This window comes from Oncorhynchus keta, chromosome 34 (genome assembly GCF_023373465.1).
Source record: "Oncorhynchus keta strain PuntledgeMale-10-30-2019 chromosome 34, Oket_V2, whole genome shotgun sequence".
Taxonomy (NCBI): Eukaryota; Metazoa; Chordata; class Actinopteri; order Salmoniformes; family Salmonidae; genus Oncorhynchus; species Oncorhynchus keta.
The window spans coordinates 31,765,609-31,787,935 of record NC_068454.1 but is presented as its reverse complement, the minus strand read 5'-3'; the positions used below and the strand labels follow the sequence as shown (position 1 = coordinate 31,787,935).

General features: G+C 43.6%; 1 protein-coding gene across 1 annotated transcript in view; it reads right to left on the bottom strand.

Annotated features, from left to right (window-relative positions):
• LOC118366927 (inactive phospholipase C-like protein 1) overlaps positions 1 to 22,327 on the bottom strand; it is a 163,286-nt gene that overhangs the window by 6,110 nt on the left and 134,849 nt on the right. Inside the window, exons 5-7 of the mRNA XM_052493692.1 lie at positions 18,311 to 19,996; positions 9,639 to 10,001; positions 825 to 1,028 (exon numbers count right to left, since the gene is read on the bottom strand). Coding sequence (XP_052349652.1) covers positions 825 to 1,028; positions 9,639 to 10,001; positions 18,311 to 19,996 — 2,253 coding nt within the window. The remainder of the gene's footprint in view (positions 1 to 824; positions 1,029 to 9,638; positions 10,002 to 18,310; positions 19,997 to 22,327) is intronic.

Here is a 22,327-nt window from a genome sequence, read left to right as displayed (position 1 = left end):
TTCCGTTCGCTCCATTCCAGCCATTATTATGAGCCGACCTCCCCTCAGCAGCCTCCACTGGTGTAAAGACACACAAGTTCTATAATACAAATGAATGAAAAATGTATGGGGAAAAAAACTGAAAATGTTTTTCTGAAAGAGCAGCACACTGTGTTATTTACAGACTAATGTCCTTCCTGACTCTAACTCTGACCCTGCTGTCCACTACCTCAGGGTTAGATGAGATGGAGGAATGGAGGGATGGGGGAAAGGCAGAGATGGAAGGGAAGAAGAGAGCTTGATGACTAAGGCCACATGTGATGGAGGTTTGAGGGTGTGATGTAGACATTGGACAGGCTACAGTCTGGGTCTCAGGCCAACTGTCTGTGTGTCACACTGACCTGCTGGGCTTGGCCCTAGATACGCATACATACAGAGAGCGAGGCTGACAAACATCTAACATACACAGAGCACACAAATATGCTGCCACAGAAATAGCTCTTCCTCTTTGTCCCTCTCCCTTTTCACCCTCCCGCTCTCTGTTTCTCTGGTTGGTTGTGGTGTGTGAAAGGGAGTAATGAGAGATAGAGTGCAGGTGGGTAAGAGGCATCCTGATTTAATACTGGCAGAGACAGAGTGGGAAGAAACACAGCTGGAGAGTAAAACGGTATTTGTGCATGTGTGCCTCTCTCTCCCTACTACTGTGTAAGCATGTATGCCCGAAGACAAAGGTGTGTGAATGAACACATGCCTATAGCTTCAAGTGTCTTAATTACTCTCCCTCTCTACATATATGTACTCCAATAATATTATAATATTGATACATATCTCTCTCTCCCTCCTACCGTATCATAGTGATTCAGTAGTTTGCGCGTGACCTCGGTGATGCTGCCCAGGGCCTCCAGGTGGGGGTAGCCATCCCTCAGGGTCATGCTGGCCCCCGGGGGCCCTTCTGGGGTCTGCAACCGTGTGGCCAGGCTCTGGATGCACTGCTTCAGCTTTGCCACCGGGGGGAGTCCACACTGCTCTTTGAAACTCACACTTGCACTCTGGATGGAACAGGACACAGAGCGAAAGAGAGAGAGAGAGAGTGAAAGAGAGAGAGTGAAAGAGAGAGAGATGCAGTGTATTATAGGTATATTATGGTCAGGTCCACGTGACCTGAAAAACATCTGACCTTGATGAAATCACAACGTCAGATGAGGCTTAAACTCACACCGAGATAATATCAAGCACAGATTAAAACAGAACATGTCCTTCTCCTATTGTCTGTGAGTACGTCAGGGAAATCTCTGGTCAGGTTCAGGTCAATCTAAATCAAGTAACAAGGCACTTGGGTGAACCCCTTATTACTTGAACTGAACCCCTAAAACCTGTGCTAGGGTCACGGAGGAGAAGAGACATTAAAGCACCCATGCTAGACATCTACTGTACTAGCTAATGTGTTTGGGAGGGAGGGAATATACTGGGATCTGTCAGAGGTCTCCACTGAGATCAGACACACTGCCAAAACACTGAGGCCATTTTCCACCTGGCAGCACCGCAACTGGACCAGCAGTCACATTGGTGATTACCATAGCATAGCCCTCCTGAGGACAGAATGGGTTGGGTGTGAGGGGGGCGGGGGGCTTTGTGTGTGTGTGTGTGTGTGTGTGTGTGTGTGTGTGTGTGTGTGTGTGTGTGTGTGTGTGTGTGTGTGTGTGTGTGTGTGGGCGGGCGGGCAGGGAGACAAATTATGAATAATAACAGACTGTGGCAGATGAGAATACAGCTGGACACATGGCAGAGAGAGACAGAGAGAGACAGAGAGACAGACAGAGAGAGACAGAGAGAGAGAGTGTGTATATGTGGAGATAAGCTGGTCTGTGCTGTAACCAGGTCTATGCCTTCTCTCTCTCCTCTGTTATTTATAGACTGACGTGTAATCCTCCTCAACCTACTCCCTCTCTCCTTCCTTCTTTCTCTCTATCCACCTCTCTCCCCCCTCTTTCATTACTCTCACTCCCTCTCTCTCTCTGTCCCTCTCACAAAGTTCACGTCACCCCACAGGGAACTCACAGGTAGTGTCTTATTTCAGCGCAGTCATGCAATCTATTCTAGCCCAAATCACACTCCTCCAAAACTCCTGCATAACAGACCATATTTCAACACTGGCTAAACATAACACAACAGCACATCGCCACTATCTGTTCAGGCAGGAAAATGTATTCAAATGTATTTGTTCATTTTCAATATTTAGCTTTTTGTGTAAGAGCTGTTTGAAAATAATGGTTGGAAATTCAGCCTGTTCAGGTGGGATGGTTTTTGGCTCAGATCATGACATCACAATCGGATTATTCTGACCAATGAACCAGTCATATTTTATTTGCATATGTATCCTCTTACTTTAAAGGGGGAAGCGGGGTAGGCTCTAGAGCAGGGCCGACAAAACTGGGACCCTTGGGCGACGTTTGGCCCGTCAGGACCACTAGGGGCCCCCTAAAGATATATATTTTTAGGAGGTGTCACGCCCTGACCATAGAGAGCCTTTTTATTCTCTAGTTTGGTTAGGTCGGGATGTGACTAGGGTGGGTGACCTAGTGTGTTTATTTCTATGTTGGCCTGGTATGGTTCCCAATCAGAGGCAGCTGTTTATCGTTGTCTCTGATTGGGGATCATATTTAGGCAGCCATTTCTCCACTGTGTTTTGTGGGATCTTGTTTTCGTGTTGTTGCCTGTGAGCACTCCGGAACGTCACGTTTCGTTTGTTTATTGTTTTTTGTGCGGTTCACTTCAAATAAAAATGTCGAACCGATTTCACGCTGCGCTTTGGTCTGAATGTTATTACGATGATCGTGACAGGAAGTCAGTCAGGGTCTCAACTTACTGTTGACTGTTAAGTTACAGTCGTCTAGCCAGCTATCTAAACCTTATAGTTATCATGGCCGAATTACTGACCAGGCACTCAAGGCCCGTGCCCAGGGGCCGTGACCTCCAGGTGACCCCCATTGATTTTGTTAGTCACTCTCACTCAGATATCGTATTAACATGGCATAAGTCATGGCAAAATGTGTAGAATTGCAGGAAATTAGCATTACAATTGCTAAATTGCCTCTCCAAATCATGGCAAAATGAGTAGAATAGCATGAAATTAGTTTTAAAGCTGCCCATTTCTCTCTCCTCTGCCAAGAGGGAGGCCACTAAAATGTTTTGCCCATGAGGTGGGGGGGGGGGGCAACCAAAATGCAAGAAGGGTCCCTCCACATATTCATGTTATAAGCCTTATGAATATAGAAACTTGGTTGCAGTTTCTATGCTACAATGGTCAAATTTGAAATACATATGTAATACTGGTAATCATAGGTGTCAAGTAATATGGCTATAATTTGATTCATGTTTGAAGTGTAATTTCATGATTACTTAAAAAAAAAGCTATTTTTTCAAGACCCTAAAAAGCTATTGTTGAGCTATAGTTCTAAATAAATAATGTAAATCCTTCAGAATATGTTTTGGCCGACCAAAACCAAAAGTTTAAGCATCCCTGCTCTAGACGATCCTATCTGCCAATCAGGGCTGTGTATGTAAATATATTTGAATGTGTATGGATACACCCACACGATCAGACTGAGCATTTCAAAAGGAGGCTCAGGGAAATAAATGTTCAAAAAATACATTTTGAGTTATTTTCATGAAATAAACACACACAGTGAATTATTATACATACAGTGATGATGTAAAAATTGTACTAAAAAGACTGCATGGGGGCTTTAAATATATTTGGGTTCTTGGGTTATCTATACAGTACTTACAACACTGTCTGATATTTTTCAATTGACCTCAGATCTGAAATATTGCTTTTCTCTGCATGGCTTTAAAAGGAACAGACAAGTGGTAAATCCATAAGGGAACGTGAGCAAGTCCATACTACATGGAGAAGAGTAACTTCTTCGCAACACAGCAAGTGCGTGAGGAAGAGGTGCCAAGATGGCGGCTTGAACAGACCCTTTTTTACCGAGCTCTGTAACAAACCTCAGAAAGATTGTGGAAAAAAAAGAAGTTTACAGTCATTAATATTACTGTTTTTATTTGGTCAAGATATAAGACCTTTCCTGTGACTGGAATGATAATTGGATGATTTATTTCGGCATGTCCAGGCAAAGTCGTGACAAAAAAAGAAAGGAAGAAGTTAGCTGTTCTATTGCTAATCAACAAGAGAGAAACGTGCTTATAGACAACTGCCATAACTACACTTGGTCTATGGATAATATCATGCTTTCGAATGCTGTTGAAGATGACGAATTCCCCTCTTTACCGGTTACTCCGTGCAAACCTCCACCCTCCAAAAACCCCAACATGAACTCTGACATCGTGGCTACCCTCTCCTTACTCATCAACTCCAGGTCTGATGCCATTGAGAAAATGGTAGGCACGAAAACACCATGGTTATTGAAGGCTTGAAAAGGACTGTGGAGTTTGCATGTGGTGAAATCAAGGATGTGAAAACGAGAGTGGCAAAAGTTGAAAAGAGTGTGGAAAAGAATAACAATGTCTACCATAGACGTCTCACTGATCTGGAACAATACACAAGAATAACCTGAGACTCTACGGCTTGCCAGAGGTGGAGAATGAAGATGGAACCTGAGACTACGGCTTGCCAGAGTTCGAGAATGAAGATGGAACCTGAGACTCTACGGCTTGCCAGAGGTGGAGAATGAAGATGGAACCTGAGACTCTACGGCTTGCCAGAGGTGGAGAATGAAGATGGAACCTGAGACTCTACGGCTTGCCAGAGGTGGAGAATGAAGATGGAACCTGAGACTCTACGGCTTGCCAGAGGTGGAGAATGAAGATGGAACCTGAGACTCTACGGCTTGCCAGAGGTGGAGAATGAAGATGTGTGAGGAGAGGCTATCCGTATCTGCCAAGAAGTTATGCCTGCAGAGAAGAACAAAGTTGGTGATACCATCGACATTGTGCATCGCCTCAGCAAGAAGCAACAGCAAAACGATTCAAGAACAAGGGGTATCATCATCCTCTTCACTGTCAGATTCTACATGGATGCTGTCTGGAAAGCTGCTAGGAAGAACGCCTTCCTTCAGAGCCATGGTATGTGTTTCGCCGAGCATCTCAGCCCGGAGGACATAGAAAGAAGGAACAAGTTGTGGCCAACGATCAAGATAGCACGAAATGAGGGGAAGGCTGCTTACTTCGTTGGAGGACGAGGCTTCATCAACGGTTCAGAAATCCATATTCCTCCCTAAAATCTCACCAGAAGGAACAGGTTGATGGTTTCAGCCATGGTATTCTCATTGTCCTTATGCTGTTTACCTAACAACGGACTATTTTTCGGAATACTCAGGTATTTCAATTTATTAGTTTGTTCTTGTATGTTTACAAACTTATGAAGAAGATTGAAAGCTGTATTTATTTTGTATGTATACAGTAACTAAGATACTGTTTTAAAGGGCATACAGGTCTGCTCTGACTTTACACGGTTATTGTTCTATTTAGTTATTAATACTTATTTCCAAGTGAAACAAGTCTTAGGAACGTTTATATGTAAAACATTTTTTATTCAATTTTTTTATGATCAGTTTTCATATGCACTTAAAATAGTACGTACCCTTCTATTTATTTAAATTATTATTTTCTATTTTATTTCTCAGAATAGTTCCTGATTACACTAAAGAGGGTTTTTAGTCTCTCTTACCAGAACCCTTGGTTTGGTCTTGAACATAATTTTCAGTTGAGTTGAATTTAAATGCCAGATAACGTCTAGCTCAAAGTTTATGGAATAAGCTATTTTCACTTTAAATTGACTTAAATGGTGCAGATCTTGGTTCCTTATCATTTAGGTTCACTGCTCCTATGTTTTGTCTATAGTTTCTCTTAATGCTAGGTGGTTACGAAACAATGTGAAGCGCAAGGCCTTATTTTTATTTTTTCAAGAGTCTCACTCAATTTCGGCTAATGCCAACTTCTGGAGGTCACAGTGGGGCAACGATATTTGGCTCTCCCATGGATCTGAACGCTCCGCTGGTGTCACTACATTGAAAAATACCTTTGGTGGTAATATTCTACACTCAGAATGTGACCCCTTTGGTCACTTTATTTGTCTTGTGATCAGTTACAATGACATTACACTCATTACTGTATACTTCTATGTGTACAACACCAAACATGAGAATGATGAGTTGCTTTAATCTATAGAAACATGCAGTATACTTCATTGGTCTAAATTTCCCAATTCGTTATTATTGATAGGAGGGGACTTTAACATTACTATAGATAATTCAACTGATAGATGGCCCCCAGGTAGGCCAACCAATCAGAATTTGGGTTTAATACTTTTTATGGAAAAGTTTGATCTTACTGATATATGGAGAGAGAGGTTTCCGGCCGACAGATCATTCACTTGGAGTAACAAAACAGGCTCCAGACAATCCAGAATAGATTTTTGGCTTATATCCAAATGTATTGATAGTGAGTGTGTTACTACAAATATTTGTACTACTCCCCTCACAGACCATAGGTCCATTTACATAGATATCAAAATATTTACCCCTGATACTAACCTTGGTAGAGCATCCTACTGGAAGCTAAATATCTCATTATTAAATAATGAAATAGTTAAATTTGAGGTTAAAGATCTGCTCTCACACTTTTGGGAAAGGGCTTGTGAAGAAAAATCTTATTGCAAGAACTGGGAGCTCTTTAAATGTGAGGTGTCCAAATACCTTAGAAAATATGGTAGTAATATTGCTAAGACCAGAAGAGCTGAGGAGGAAAATGTGATCTTTAAGATAACTTCCCTTTCTCAGAGGTCCCCAGCCGGCCTCTCTGGGGAAGGAGAAGATGGAACTAATTGAGTTACAAAATAAACGGAATAAAATATTGATTAAAAGCAGAAGGAGCCTTTATTAGATCTAGGAAAAATGGATTGTGGAGGGAGAACAGAATTCATCCTATTTCTTTAGACTTGAGAAGTTTCACTCTAAAAATAACACTATCCATAAGTTAAACATTGATGGTGTTATTACAGATGACCAAAAATGAATCGCTAAATACTGTAGCAATTTTTACAGAAAATTGTATAGCTCTAGGTACTGTCAGGAATCCACAGATATGTTTTTTAACTCACTGAATAATGTTCACTCTATCAGTGATATAGAATCTAAACAGTGTGATGAACCCATCAAAGTTGAAGAGATTATAGAGTCTATCAAACATCTAAAGAACAATAAATCCCCAGGTGCTGATGGAATTACATCATCATTTGACTAATTATTTTCTGAACAAGTAGCTCCCTTCCTATTTGAAGTCTTTTTTAGAGAGTATTAAAAACAATGTTCTCCCTCCTACAATGAGTCAGGGGTTAATAACACTGATACCTAAGCCTAAAAAAGAAGTGCTGCTCATCGACAACTGGCGTCCAATTTGTCTTCTTAATAATGACTATAAGATATTAGCCTTACTACTTGCAAAAATAATTAAATCAGTCCTGGATGCAATCATTGATGAAACATAGTCTGGCTTCATGAGGAACAGACATATTTCTAACAATGTCAGACTAGTATTAGACATACTTGACTACTCAGACCTAATAACTGAGGATAGCGTCATATTATTTTTTAGATATTTCTAAAGCATTTGACACAGTAGAGCATCAGCTCCTCTTCCACTCCCTTGAGAGACTTGGCTTTGGGGATTTTGAGAGACTTGGCTTTGGGGACTCTCTATGCAAATGGTAACAGCTCTATCAAATTGAAATATGGCACCTCAGCGAGATTTGAGTTAAAGTGGGGAATTAGGCAAGGTTGTCCTATCTCTCCGTACCTGTTTTTATTAATCACCAAACTTCTTGCAAATTCTTTAAATAACAGTCCTGTACAAGGTATTTCCATAGCTGGTAAAGAAATTATTATAAGCCAGCTGGCTGAGGATACTACACTTTTTCTGAAAGACGCTAACCAAATTCCCATATTGATCAATGTGATACAATCCTTTTCCAAAGCGTCTGGTCTATATCTTAACATTAATAAATGTGAACTCATAGCTGTCAAATATCGTGTGACACCTTCATTTTATGGTATTCCAGTAAAAGAAGAACTTACATATTTAGGCATAACCATTACAAAGGATCAGAAGTCTAGAGGCTTACTCAATTTTGACCCTCTTATTAGAAAAACCCAGAAGAAGCTAAATCAATGGCTACAGAGGGACTTATCTTTAAAAGGTGGAGTCCTAATAACCAAGGCTGAAGGTATCTCTAGACTAACATATGGTGTTCTATCTTTATATCTTGACAGTAAAATAAGCAAGGAGATAGACCAGATGCTTTTCAACTTTCTGTGGAGAAACCATACCCATTACATTAGGAAAACTGTTGTAATGAACACTTGAGAGAGAATGAGAATGGTGGGTTGAATTTTCAGGACTTTACTACCTTAAATAATACTTTTAAGATCAATTGTATAAAACAATCCTAAGAAGACCCACTTCTATCTGGAATTGTATTCCTCATCATGTCTTCTCTACTTTTGGTGGCCTTACCTTCATGTTGTTTTGCAATTATGATATTGACAAAGTTCCAGTGAAACTTTCTGCTTTTCATCGGCAGGTATTTCTTGTCATGGTCCTTAATTTATAAACACAGATATTATATATGGAATAATCGGGATATATTGTATACAAATACTTCTTTGTTTTTAGAATATTTGTTCCAAGATAATATCCTATTGGTGAGCCAACTGGTAAATGCAGAGGGTCTTTTACTCAGTTATAAGACCCTCAGAGCCTACCTTCTATTGACCCTGTTAACTCATCAGTAGGAAAGATTTCTTTCTCTTTTGATCTATTCAACAACAGAGCGATACGATACCTTGTTTCAGCAGGATGTTGTATCTATGTCATGCCTTATTGGAATGGATTTATTGATAATGGAAAAAAGTGTGGATGTTGCCACACACATACCTACTTGTTAACAAAATTAAGGAAGTTTCCTTTAAAATTATTCATAAATATTATCCTGCCAACCACTATATGAAGAAGTTTAAGGAAAACATCAACTCAAATTGCTCCTTTTGTAATGACCACCCAGAAACAGTGTTGCATCTTTTTTGGCATTGTATGCTTGTAAGAAAACTGTGGAAAGACATTAGTAGATTTATAATTGAACACATTTATAAAGGTCTTACACTATTGTGGAGAGATGTACTGCTTGGATTCTTTACCTATGATAGGAATCAGCTGAAACATTTTTATGTAATTAATGTCATTATTCTTTTGGCCAAATTTCATATTCATTCATGTAAATTTACAAACAAAAACCCACATTTTCTTACCCTACAAAAAGAAATTGAACTGTATTTTAAGACAATTAAGTACTCTACTAACAAAAAAGCTGTTAGAATTATAAGCGTATGTATGTCCCTTAAGGTCCTTGTGTAATGTGATATTGTACCCCCTAGCCCCGCCCCCAGCCCCGCCCCTAGCTCAATTGTCCACTGTATATAATCTATATATACTTGTGTTCCCTCATGTACTCTCTGTATTGATTTGTTGTTAATAAAAATGTAATTACATTTAAAAAAAGAAACACCAAGTGCGTGAGAAACACCCAGGTATGAGTAACACCCTCCAATCACCCTCTGACCTCTAACTCCTGACCCTCCTCTCACCTGTGCGTCCTCCCGCAGGTCTGTGGCCTCTCTGAGATGGGTGTTAGCGGGACGGAATGTATCATCCAGAGCTTTAATACCCGTGTTCCGTAGGGTCACGTACTCTCGCCCCCGCCACACCCCTCTCCGCACAGACAGACCCCTCCTCTGGGCCTTGCCCCCCCCTCGTCGGTTGGTCACGGTAACATGGACGAACAGGCTAGCGTGGGGCAAGGGGTCTCCCTCCAGACCCAGCAGGGGCACATTGCGGTAGCCCGGCTGAAGGCACTCGAAGGCCACGCTGTACTGGCCAATGAAGTCGTCTCCAATGTAGTCGTCGTCCAATACTACGAAGCGGAGGAGCGCCAACTCTGGCATGTTCACCTGGGAAGGACAGACAACAACCAATCATGAGCCAAGGTGCAGTGACAGACAAAATCACAGGAATGTTACCGAATGTTGTACACAGCCACAACTCTTGCTTGTTTTAGAACACTGAGTATGGATACTTCACACAATAATACGATTATTGCGGATAATCAGATTAATATTATAGTTTGTTTAAAACATTTACATGCTTTGCATGAACGAACAATTTCCCTACTAATCCTGTTTACTTGGACACATCTGAAATCAGGCTACCTGATGGGACTTAAATAAATGTAGAAAATCAGCAATCAAAATAAACATTCTACCACAGCAACCATGTTATTTTTGCGAAGCCTATTTGATTCTGAGTTTGGACATATAAAGTTTGTATATGAAAACTATTTCCATGCATACTTTCAGTTTTCCGAACTCACTTGACTTGCGTTTCTGATGGTGGCACATGAGCAGATCAAATATACCTGCTGGAGCTCTGATGAAGCTGTTTTCTAGGTCCTAATCATTCTAGAGATTGGTTAGAAAACCAGGTGCTTTAATCAGCGTATGCTTACTTCAATTTTGACCGTACGCTGATTAAGGAAAGCAGAGTAAGGTGTTAACATGACTATTGCCATACTCAGCCTACTGCCATACTCAGCCTACTGCCATACTCAGCCTACTGCCATACTCAGCCTATTGCCATATTCAGCCTACTGCCATAATCAGCCTACTGCCATACTCAGCCTACTGCCATACTCAGCCTATTGCCATATTCAGCCTACTGCCATAATCAGCCTACTGCCATACTCAGCCTACTGCCATACTCAGCCTATTGCCATACTCAGCCTACTTCCATACTCAGCCTACTGCCATACTCAGCCTACTTCCAAACTCAGCCTACTGCCATACTCAGCCTACTTCCATACTCAGCCTACTGCCATACTCAGCCTACTTCCATACTCAGCCTACTGCCATACTCAGCCTACTGCCATACTCAGCCTACTCAGCCTACTGCCATACTCAGCCTACTTCCATACTCAGCCTACTGCCATACTCAGCCTACTTCCATACTCAGCCTACTGCCATACTCAGCCTACTGCCATACTCAGCCTACTTCCATACTCAGCCTACTGCCATACTCAGCCTACTTCCATACTCAGCCTACTTCCATACTCAGCCTACTTCCATACTCAGCCTACTGCCATACTCAGCCTACTTCCATACTCAGCCTACTGCCATACTCAGCCTACTTCCATACTCAGCCTACTGCCATACTCAGCCTACTTCCATACTCAGCCTACTGCCATACTCAGCCTACTGCCATACTCAGCCTACTTCCATACTCAGCCTACTGCCATACTCAGCCTACTTCCATACTCAGCCTACTTCCATACTCAGCCTACTGCCATACTCAGCCTACTGCCATACTCAGCCTACTTCCATACTCAGCCTACTTCCATACTCAGCCTACTGCCATACTCAGCCTACTTCCATACTCAGCCTACTTCCATACTCAGCCTACTGCCATACTCAGCCTACTGCCATACTCAGCCTACTGCCATACTCAGCCTACTGCCATACTCAGCCTACTGCCATACTCAGCCTACTGCCATACTCAGTTTAACAGCGGATTGTTATTGTGTGTGTTATTGTGCGTTTTATTGGTTTTCTAGTCATCTCCCTTTAGTTCATTATGGAACACAAACTTTTGTGTAAAGGACAATGATTTCAACTAGAAATAACAATATCAGTTTTAATTCAATCAAATGTTTTAAAACAATAATAAGACAGTTTTAACTAACACAAGTTGTGCTTCTCCTCTAACGTTCCAATAGGATCTAACAGCATCACCAAGATAACCCGACATAGATTGTGAGAAAAAAATGAAAACCTGCATAATTTATCTAACCTTTATTTAACAAGGTTAGGTGAGTCATGGAGAACAGCTCTGGAACAACTCTGGTGAGTCAAGATGTTTATAAACAGATATTATCATACTGAGACATTAACATTTAATCATAGTGGTGGACGTACATTCATATAATATACACCCCATATGTTCATCACAGGGCACATAATATTATAATAATATTGTCCATGACACACAAAAGTATCGCACATAGACACATATATACAGTTGACGTCGGAAGTTTACATACACCTTAGCCAAATACATTTAAACTCTGTTTCACTATTCCTGACATTTAAAATGACTTAAATGTAATGTAATGTAATCCTAGTAAAAATTTCCTATCTTAGTTAGGATCTTTGTTAGGATCACCACATTATTTTCAGAATGTAAAATGTCAGTAATAGTAGAGAGTGATTTATTTCAGCTTTTATTTCTTTCATCACATTCCCAGTGGGTCAGAAGTTTACATACACTCAATTAGTATTTGGTAGTATTGACTTTAAATTGTTCAACTTGGGTCAAACGTTTCGTGTAGCCAAGCTTCCCACAATAAGTTGGGTGAATTTTGGCCCATTCCTCCTGACAGAGCTGGTGTAACTGAGTCAGGTAGTAGGCCTCCTTGATCGCACACACTTTTTCAGTTCTGCCCACAAATGTTTTATAGGATTAAGGTCAAGGCTTTGTGATGGTCACTCCAATACTTTGACTTTGTTGTCCTTAAGCCATTTTGCCACAACTTTGGAAGTATGCTTGGGGTCATTGTCCATTTGGAAGACCCATTTGCGACCAGGCTTTAACTTCCTGACTGATGTCTTGAGATGTTGCTTCAAAATATCCACATAATTTTCCTCCTTCGTGATGCCATCTATTTTGTGAAGTGCACCAGACTCTCCTGCAGCAAAGCACCCCCACAACATAATGCTGCCACCCCCATGCTTCATGGTTGGGATGGTGTTCTTCGGCTTGCAAGCCTCCCCCTTTTTCCACCAAACATAACGATGGTCATTACGGCCAAAGAGTTCTATTTTTGTTTCATCAGACCAGAGGACATTTCTTCAAAAAGTACGATCTTTGTCCCCATGTGCAGTTGCAAACCTTAGCCTGGCTTTTTTATGGCGGTTTTAGAGCAGTGGCTTCTTCCTTGCAGAGCGGCCTTTCAGGTTATGTCAATATAGGACTCGTTTTACTGGGGATAAAGATACTTTTGTACCTGTTTCCTCCAGCATCTTCACAAGGTCCTTTGCTGTTGTTCTGTGATTGATTTGCACCTTTCGCACCAAAGTACGTCCATCTTCTGTGAACATACCAAAGTACGAGCTGTTTAAAGGTATAGTCAACTTAGTGTATGTAAACTTCTGACCCACTGGAATTGTGATACAGTGAAATAATCTGTCTGTAAACAATTGTTGGAAAAATGACTTATGTCATGCAAAGTAAATGTCCTAACAGACTTGCCAAAACTATAGTTTGTTTGTCACGTTCTGACCCTAGTTCTTGTGTTATTTCTTTGTTTTAGTTGGTCAGGACGTGAGTTGGGTGGGTGTTCTATGTTTTGTGTTTCTAGGTTGGGTTTCTTGTTTGGCCTGATTTGGTTCTCAATCAGAGGCAGGTGTTAGTCATTGTCTCTGATTGGGAACCATATTTAGGTAGCCTGTTTTCTGTTGGGGTTTGTGGGTGGTTATTTTCAGTCTGTGTGTCTGCACCAGATAGAACTGTTTCGGTTTTCCATTAAAAATGATAAACACTAACCATGCTGCGCTTTGGTCCTCTCTATCTCCAGACGACAACCGTTACATTGTTAACAAGAAATTTGAGGAGTGGTTGAAAAACAAGTTTTAATGACTCCAACCTATGTGTATGTAAACTTCCGACTTCAACTGTACATACATGCAAGCGTTCTCGAGCTCGTATATGTCCACACTGACACACACAAACATATAGAATTGTTTATTCACATTGGGTGGCATCAGTACAAACAGTATTAATCAGACAAAATAAATATATTGGAATAAAACCCCATGCGCATGGTAAGGAATAAATGAACTAAGACTATAAACACTCAGCAAACACACAGTCGGAGGACTTTTGGCTGTGTAGGTTGTGTATATGTACATTGTGAAAGGAGACACAGAGAGTAGTTAATTATGAGCGACACATAAACATCCAATAAAACGCACGCACCCACCCACCCACGCACCCACCCACGGATCCACGCACGGACCGACGCACCCACCCACCCACCCACGCAACCACCCATGCACCCACCCACCCACCCACGGACCCACGCACCCACCCACGCACGGACCCACGCACCCACCCGGACCCACGCACCCACCCACGGACCCACGCACGGACCGACGCATGCACCCACGCAGGCACCCACGCACACACCCACCCACGGACCCACGCACCCACCCACGCACGGACACACACACACACACACACACACACACACACACACACACACACACACACACACACACACACACACACACACACACACACACACACACACACACACACACACACACACACACACACGTAGGCTTACAAACACACACAAACTCAAGCTGGGCAGATGAAGATAGTGAGAAGATATCTGTAGAAACACACACAGTGGCCATCCATTGGTTTCTAGGCTTCCAGTATGATGAATGTGTTTGGTAGAAAGGCCAGAGGGTAGAGAAGAGGGTGGAGACTATCCATCTCAAACCACACTGTGTTTATACATTATACCTAGCCCACTATGGTGTGTGTGTGTGTGCGTGTCTTCGGGCTCTTAGTGACAGGAAGCAAACAATCTGAACCAGCTAAAGGCATTAATTCCCGAGGACGGCTGTATTAGTGTGCATGTATTAGAATGTGTGTGTATGAGTGTATTCTTTGACATGAATATCATTTTGAGATAAAATCCAAGTACAGGATACAGCGTAATGTACCAGTACAATCAAATGCTTTTACTTGCCAGCTCAACCCCAGTCTGTGGGTCTTCTTCCAGATGTGTGTGCATGACTGAATTCTTTCACATTGGTTTCATTTTAATACATCTGTTATTTCCTGTACTTGAGTCTTTGAGTTGAAGACTGTGTGCAGTATGTTGTGAACATGCTCCTCCCTCCGTCCCCCACATGGTACTGCCCACATGTTGACTACCAAAAAACAGAACTGTTGGAGAGAGGAAATGGATTCTAGACCGGGGGGAGATTGTAGATTATAGACAGGGTGAAGGTTTGCACTCAAAGACCCCTGAGTCTGTGCTCGTCTAGATTTGAATGTTTTAGCATGGAGCACTATCCATCTAATAGGGCTGCAGTTAATGGATGAAGAACTAGAGAACATGTCAGCCGAAGTGAGCACAGACAGAAGTTTAGGCAGCCGAAGGCTCTGAGTGGGTGACAGAGAGAGACCCAGTGGGTGAACTGTGTGTGAGAGAGAGAGAAAGAAAGAAAGAGAGAGAAAGAGGGTGAATTGTGTGTGTGTGAGAGAGAAAGAGGGTGAATTGTGTGTGTGTGTAAGAGAGAGAGAGAGAGAGAGAGAGAATTGTGTGTGTGTGAGAGAGAGAGAATTGTGTGTGAGAGAAAGAGAAAGAGAGAGAGAAAGAAAGAGAGAGAAAGAGAGAAAGAGAGAGAGAGAGAGAGAGAGAGAGAGAGAGAGAGAGAGAGAGAGAGAGAGAGAGAGAGAGAGAGAGAGAGAGAGAGAAAGAGAGAGTGTATGTGAACTTTAGGCTCTACTCTTACTTATAACTAAGTCCACTCAGGTAGATAGAACCCTCCATCACTGCTACACACACAAACAAGCACACAGGCATTCATACACATACATACACGCACGCACACACACATTCATACACATACATACACGCACGCACACACACATTCATACACATACATACACGCACGCACACACACATTCAGACACATACATACACGCATGCACACACACATTCATACACATACATACACGCACGCACACACACACTCATACACATACATACTAGCAACCACACACACATGCAAGCACACACACATGCAAGCACACACACAAACAAGCACACAGGCATTCATACACATACACACACGCACACACACACACATGCAAGCATACACACATGCAAGCACACAGGCATTCATACACATACATACACGCACGCACACACACATGCAAGCACACACACATGCAAGCACACACACATGCAAGCACACACACGTAGCCTGCATCCTATCATGACTGTCTGCTGTGGTGGAGTGTGGACAAGGGGTTGGAAATGGGGCATCATGCTTCATGAATGAAGAGGTCAGTCTGAACAGCAACAGAGACTCTATCTCAGCCTCATCCCAAAATGATCGCTATGTGTTTCCAAAAAGTGCCCCATGTGTCTCTGCCTAGTTTCCTTCAGCAATCTACACACAATATCCAATAATGAGAAGGTGAAAACGGGTTTTTAGATTTTTTTGCATATGTATTAAAGATAGAAAATAAATATTCAACACCTTTGCTATGAGACTCGAAATTGAGCTCAGGTGCATCCTGTTTCCATTGATCATCCTTGAGATGTTTCTTCAACTTGATTGGAGTCCACTTGAGGTAAATTCAATTGATTGGACATGATTTGGGAAGGCACACACACACACCTAAGGTCCCACAGTTGACAGTGCATGTCAGAGCAAAAACCAAGCGCTCAGGACCTCAGACTGGGGTGAAAGTTCACCTTCCAACAGGACGACAACCCTAAGCACACAGCCAAGACAACACCAGTGGCTTCGGGACAAGTCTGTGAATGTCATTGAGTGGCCCAACCAGAGCCCAGACTTGAACCCTATCCAACATCTCTGGAGAGACCTGAAAAGAGCCGTGCAGCAACTCTCCCCATTCAACCTGACTGAGCTTGAGAGGATCTGCAGAGAAGAAGGGGAAAAACTCCCCAGATACAGGTGTGCCAAGCTTGTAACATCATATCCAAGAATACTCGAGGATGTAATCGCTGCCAAAGGTTCTTCAACAAAGTACTGAGTAAAGGGTCTGAATACTTATGTGAATGTGATATTTCAGTTTTTTGTTTTTAATAAATTACAAACATTTCAAAAAACCTGATTTTGATTTGTCATTATGGGGTATTGTGTGTAGATTGATGACGGGGGGGACAATTTAATCAATTTTAGAACAAGGCTTTAACGTAACAAAATGTGGAAAAAGTCAAGGGGTCTGAATACTTTCCGAAGGCACTATATCTACCTGTACATGGTCATATTAATCTGTGTGTGTAAACCAAATGAAATTCTGAGAAGAGAGGACATTTAGCCTGTCCTCACTTGTAAAAAGGCTATTTTAGGCTTAGGGGTTAGGTTTATAGGGTTTGGGTTAAGGTTAGAATTAGGATTAAGGGTTAGTGGTGAGGGTTAGGAGTTAAGGGTTAGGGGTTATGGTTAGGTTTAGGGAAAATATCATTTTGAATGGGAATCAATTGTTGGTTCCCAAAAAGTCCTCACAAGTACAGTAAGACATAACTGTGTGGGTGTGTGTTTGTGTGTGTGGAGTCACGCCACATTACCCTCTAGTCCCCCACCAAGCCTTAGGTTACAGGCCACAGGACTAATGAGCAAAACAGAGCTCAACCACTGGCTTTAGTTTCTTTCTTACTTGTAAAAAAAAATCTATACGAAACATTGTAGTTCATGTTTTCTTATCAGTCTTTGGTACAGTATGTTCATTTGAGACTGTAATTCTCCTAACATGAGACAGTGGATAGAAGAAAGAAGTATTGTTATACTCTGCACTACTACTGGTCAACAGCACCAAGGCAACTCTCCAACTGTTCCTTCTCCGTTCCCATGTTTCACATCATGTTTTATAAGCCCTGGCCATCTGTCGTCATAACTAAATCTTCCACAACGGCTCAGGGGAATCACAATGGCTCTGTCTGTCTGTCTCTATGGGAATGAATACTGTAGTTAACTGTCCTTGGGAGCTGGAAAGACTCTATACAAATACTTCCTATTGTTGAGTATCCTTATGAAACTGATGTTTTCGTCATTATTATCAGTACAGTGACAAACATAGACCATATTCTGTCTAGACTTAGCAAGCAAAACCGGTTGGAATGACTCTCAGTTTCTGATTGTAATGATGTCCTTTCAGCGAGTTTTTACCTCCTGTTATGCCATTAGATGTTTACGTGTATGAACACTCAGACCGTGCTCTTACTCTGAGGTTATGTTGATGAACCGTGCTGTACTTTCACATGTATCTGTAGGTTCCACACGTTAATCCCATGTGTAACTCTGTGTTGTTGTTTTTGTCGCATTGCTTTGCTTTATCCTGGCCAGGTCAGAGTTGTAAATGAGAACTTGTTCTCAACTGGCCTACCTGGTTAAATAAAGGTGAAATATAAGATAAGAATAAATGACTGAACTCTTACCTGAAACTCAAATGTCTCATCAAACAGTGGGCCATCCTGGTTCTGTGCGGCGGTCCGGGTCCGTTGCTCAGCGCAGTCCGCTGGTACCCCATGTAGCTCCAGAACCACGTAGGGATCTATAACCTCTCCTTTGGCCCCAGCACCCTGCGGCTTGGGCAGGTTGTGGGCGCTGATCACCTTCACCCTGAGGGTCTGAGGTGGCACGCCGGGCACACACCCCTGGGTCACGGCACTGAAGTAGGAAACCTCATCTCTCATGACCCCCGGGCGCAGCACGAAGCCACAGCCCCCGTTCTGGATGAAGCGTCCCCTGTGGAGGTCCAGCATGGCCCCGGGGGTCTGCTGGTTGAGGGCCACCAGCTGGACCCCGCCCTTCCAGTACCCCTGGGGGTTGGGGTTGGAGGAGTCCAGGCGGACGGAGCTGGGCCGGACACGGGTCAGGGTACGCTTGGTGAAGCCTACTAGGTCCTCTGGGCTCTCACTGGCCAGCCGGCCCGCTTCTCCTTCCCCCAGGGAGCACAGAGTCCAATAGGCCGAATCAGGGAGTAAGGGCGTGCCCGGGGTTGAGGGGGTGCTGGGTGGGGAGTGCTGCTGTCCTTGTTTCCTTATTTCTCGGTGGTTGTAGAAGCTACGGCTTCCAGTTCTTGCCACGCTCACCAGATCTGAGAGCTCGCGTTGGAGGCGGAGTCTCCTGGGCTGAGGGGGAGGGGGTACCACTAAAACCACACCCAGTTCCTCCTCTCCGGGGATGGTCATTCGCCGGCCAGCCAAGGGTCCGCCTCCCCCTATCTCCTCATCCTCCTCTGATACCTCTCCCTCGGATCCCTCCTCTTCTGGGGGTAGCTTCTTCCCCACCAGCAGCACCCGGCCCTTCAGCTGCTCAGGGGAGGGCAGGGTGGTGGCTCGCCCCACCGGGCTGACCGGCAGGGCCTCAGGGGTGTAGAGACGTGTAGAGAACACGTTCCTCAGGTGCTGGGCCAAGGTACGCTGCTGGGAGGGGGAACAGCGCTGGCACAGGTAGAGCAGAAGCGGGTAGGGCGAGGTCAGGAAGGCGTACTTATTCACCACCTCCAGAGCACTGCGGATAGTGACCGGGGCGTGGTGGTGATGGTGATGGTGGTGGTGGCGGTGGGTATCAGGACCATAGTCTACCCCCAGGAGAGGCTCCCCCTCTGGGCCGTCTGTCACCCCCAGCTCCAGGCAACGACACCCGGCCTGCAGAGCCCTGGTCAAACCCCCTAGATCAGCCCTCCCATGGACCTGGTCATCCAGGAGATAGGACCGATAGGAAGTACTGATGTAGTAGTGGGACAGGGGCAGGCTCATATCCTGACACACTCCCTGGTGCTCCACGTCAAACAGCTGGCACTCTGGAGACTGCAGGTAACGGGCGAAGCCATCAAGCCCCAGCAAGCCTCTCTCTCGGCCTGGTCTGGAGGGCTCAAAGCGTAGGACCAGCTCCAAACAGCCCTCAGCTGTGGCCAGGGACAGGCCCTGCTCCGTCTCCAGAAAGAGACGAAGGTCCTGGGCGTCCAGACACTCGCGGTCCTTAGAGAGCTGGACCAATAGGAAATAGACATCTGGGCGCGTGCAGAGTTCGCAGAAGGCCTCCTGGAACTCCTCACGTGTCACATGAGACGTCAGCTTCTCTTTGCTGCGCTGGATCTCCTTGAACCTCAGACGCACCTGGAGAGAAGTAGGGGAGAGGGAGAGGGAGAGGGAGAGGGAGAGGGAGAGGGAGAGAAGTAGGGGAGAGGGAGAGGGAGAGGGAGAGGGAGAGGGAGACGGAGGTGGAGAGGGAGGTGGAGAGGGAGAGGGAGGTGGAGAGGGAGAGGGAGAGGGAGAGAAGTAGGGGAGAGGTAGAGGGAGAGGGAGAGGGAGAGGGAGAGGGAGAGGGAGGTGGAGGTGGAGGTGGAGGGAGGGAGGGAGGGAGGGAGGGAGGGAGGGAGGGAGGGAGGGAGGGAGGGAGGGAGGGAGGGAGGGAGGGAGGGAGGGAGGAGGACAGATACAAAGGGAGCAGGGGATAGATGAGAAGAGCAGGTTTAGAAAGGGCAGTCAGATTTTAATACTCCACAGAATGGATGAATTATTGAGCTACAATATTCAATAATATCTAATGACTGAAAAAGACGGGAAGTCAATTCCATCCGTTCCAATCAATGCATGGGATCAAATTTGAGGTGAATTAATTGTTATAATATTTTATTGCTCATTATTTTTCAAAAAATTTAATTTCAGGTAATTTCCATCTTGGAACAGATATGAAAGTCACCCTGGTTATATTGCTTAGCATACTACTCTACCTCGTGCCCCTGGCCTACCCTTCCATTCATGCCAAACTGACTGCAGGAAAGTCTAGACACCTACACACACACACACACACACACACACACACACACACACACACACACACACACACACACACACACACACACACACACACACACACACACACACACACACACACACACACACACACACACACACACACACACACACACACACACACACACACACACACACACACACACACACACATACACAGGCAGCTGTATTAGCTTCAAAACCAGGGCCTGAGCGTTGATTCTAACAGATTAGCTATGGAGCCATGTGCACTCACACACATACCTCTGACTGGCTTTATTTAGATCTGTGTATTTCCAGCTGCTATCTGACTCCATCTCCGCCTCCTCTCCTGCTTTCGTTTGTCTGGAGAATATCCCAAAATATATTCACCCATCCTCGCAAAAATGACCAGTGGCATGTATCAGCTTACTTTAATGTTAGGTCGATAGCAGTCCTTGAGATTTACTGTCTATATGGTACATTCAGAAAGTACATTTTGTTGTGTTACAGCCTGAACTTAAAATTGATTACAGTTTTTTCCAACTGCTTACACACAAAATCTTTTCATGTCACACGATTTTTGAAACCTCTCTTAAAGTGCAAAACTACACACCAAATATCCAAAACCATAAGCTATTTCTCAGCCTTTTGACTCAGTTGTCAATTGCATAAAACACTTTTTTTAAAACACTACACACAATTCTCTACCTAAAACACAAAAAATCTAACAGGAAGGGACTTGCTTTCCTTTTCCAAACACAATCAATCAAAATGCTACACTTATTCACCACACACACTCCTCACATGTGCAAACATGTGCAAACACTAATAGCTTAACTGATCACTAACCAATCACTGCTTTACTGTAGTATAGGCCTATAAATAGGTCATAGGTCAGATGACCTGTTTTGAACAATGGATGCCAACAATGGACAGAGAGCAAGAGGAGTAGGAGGGAGAGGAAGATGAAGAAGAGGACGAGGGCAAAGAAGAGAAGAAAGGAGAGCCATCTCTGATGAGATTAAGGCACCACTTATTGATCATGTGATCAACCACGGTTTGAGCACGAGAGAGGCTGGACTGAGAGTCCAGCCCAACTTGAGTCGATTTACAGTGGCGTCCATAATTCGAACCTTCAGAAATGAGAACAGGTATGCAGCTATCTAATGACTATTTTAGCATTACAGTAATGTACTGTAAAATACGTATGACTGCATAGTATTGCATAAACATTTGTAACTCTAAGCCATCCATTTACTGCACTGCATTGAATGAATGAGGTTGGTTATCATGCTGTACTACATTGAGTGGAAAGGCAAAGACATCATGGAGGACGAGGACGCTTGTTTACAGATGTACAAGAGACTGCAATTATAAATATGGTTTTGGCAAACAATGCAATTAGGATTCGAGAGATAAGAGAGCATATCTTGAAGAATGACACCATATTTACAGTAACATCACTGCTGTAAGCCTGTCGACCATACAACGCATCCTCCAACGGCACCGGGTGACGATGAAACAACTTTACAAGGTGCCATTTGAGAGAAACTCTGCCAGAGTCAAGAATATGCGACATGACTTTGTAGAGGTATGTATGCAACACTACTTCCAGTACTTTGTCTCTCCTATCATTGCTATGCAGACGACACACAATTAATCTTCTCCTTT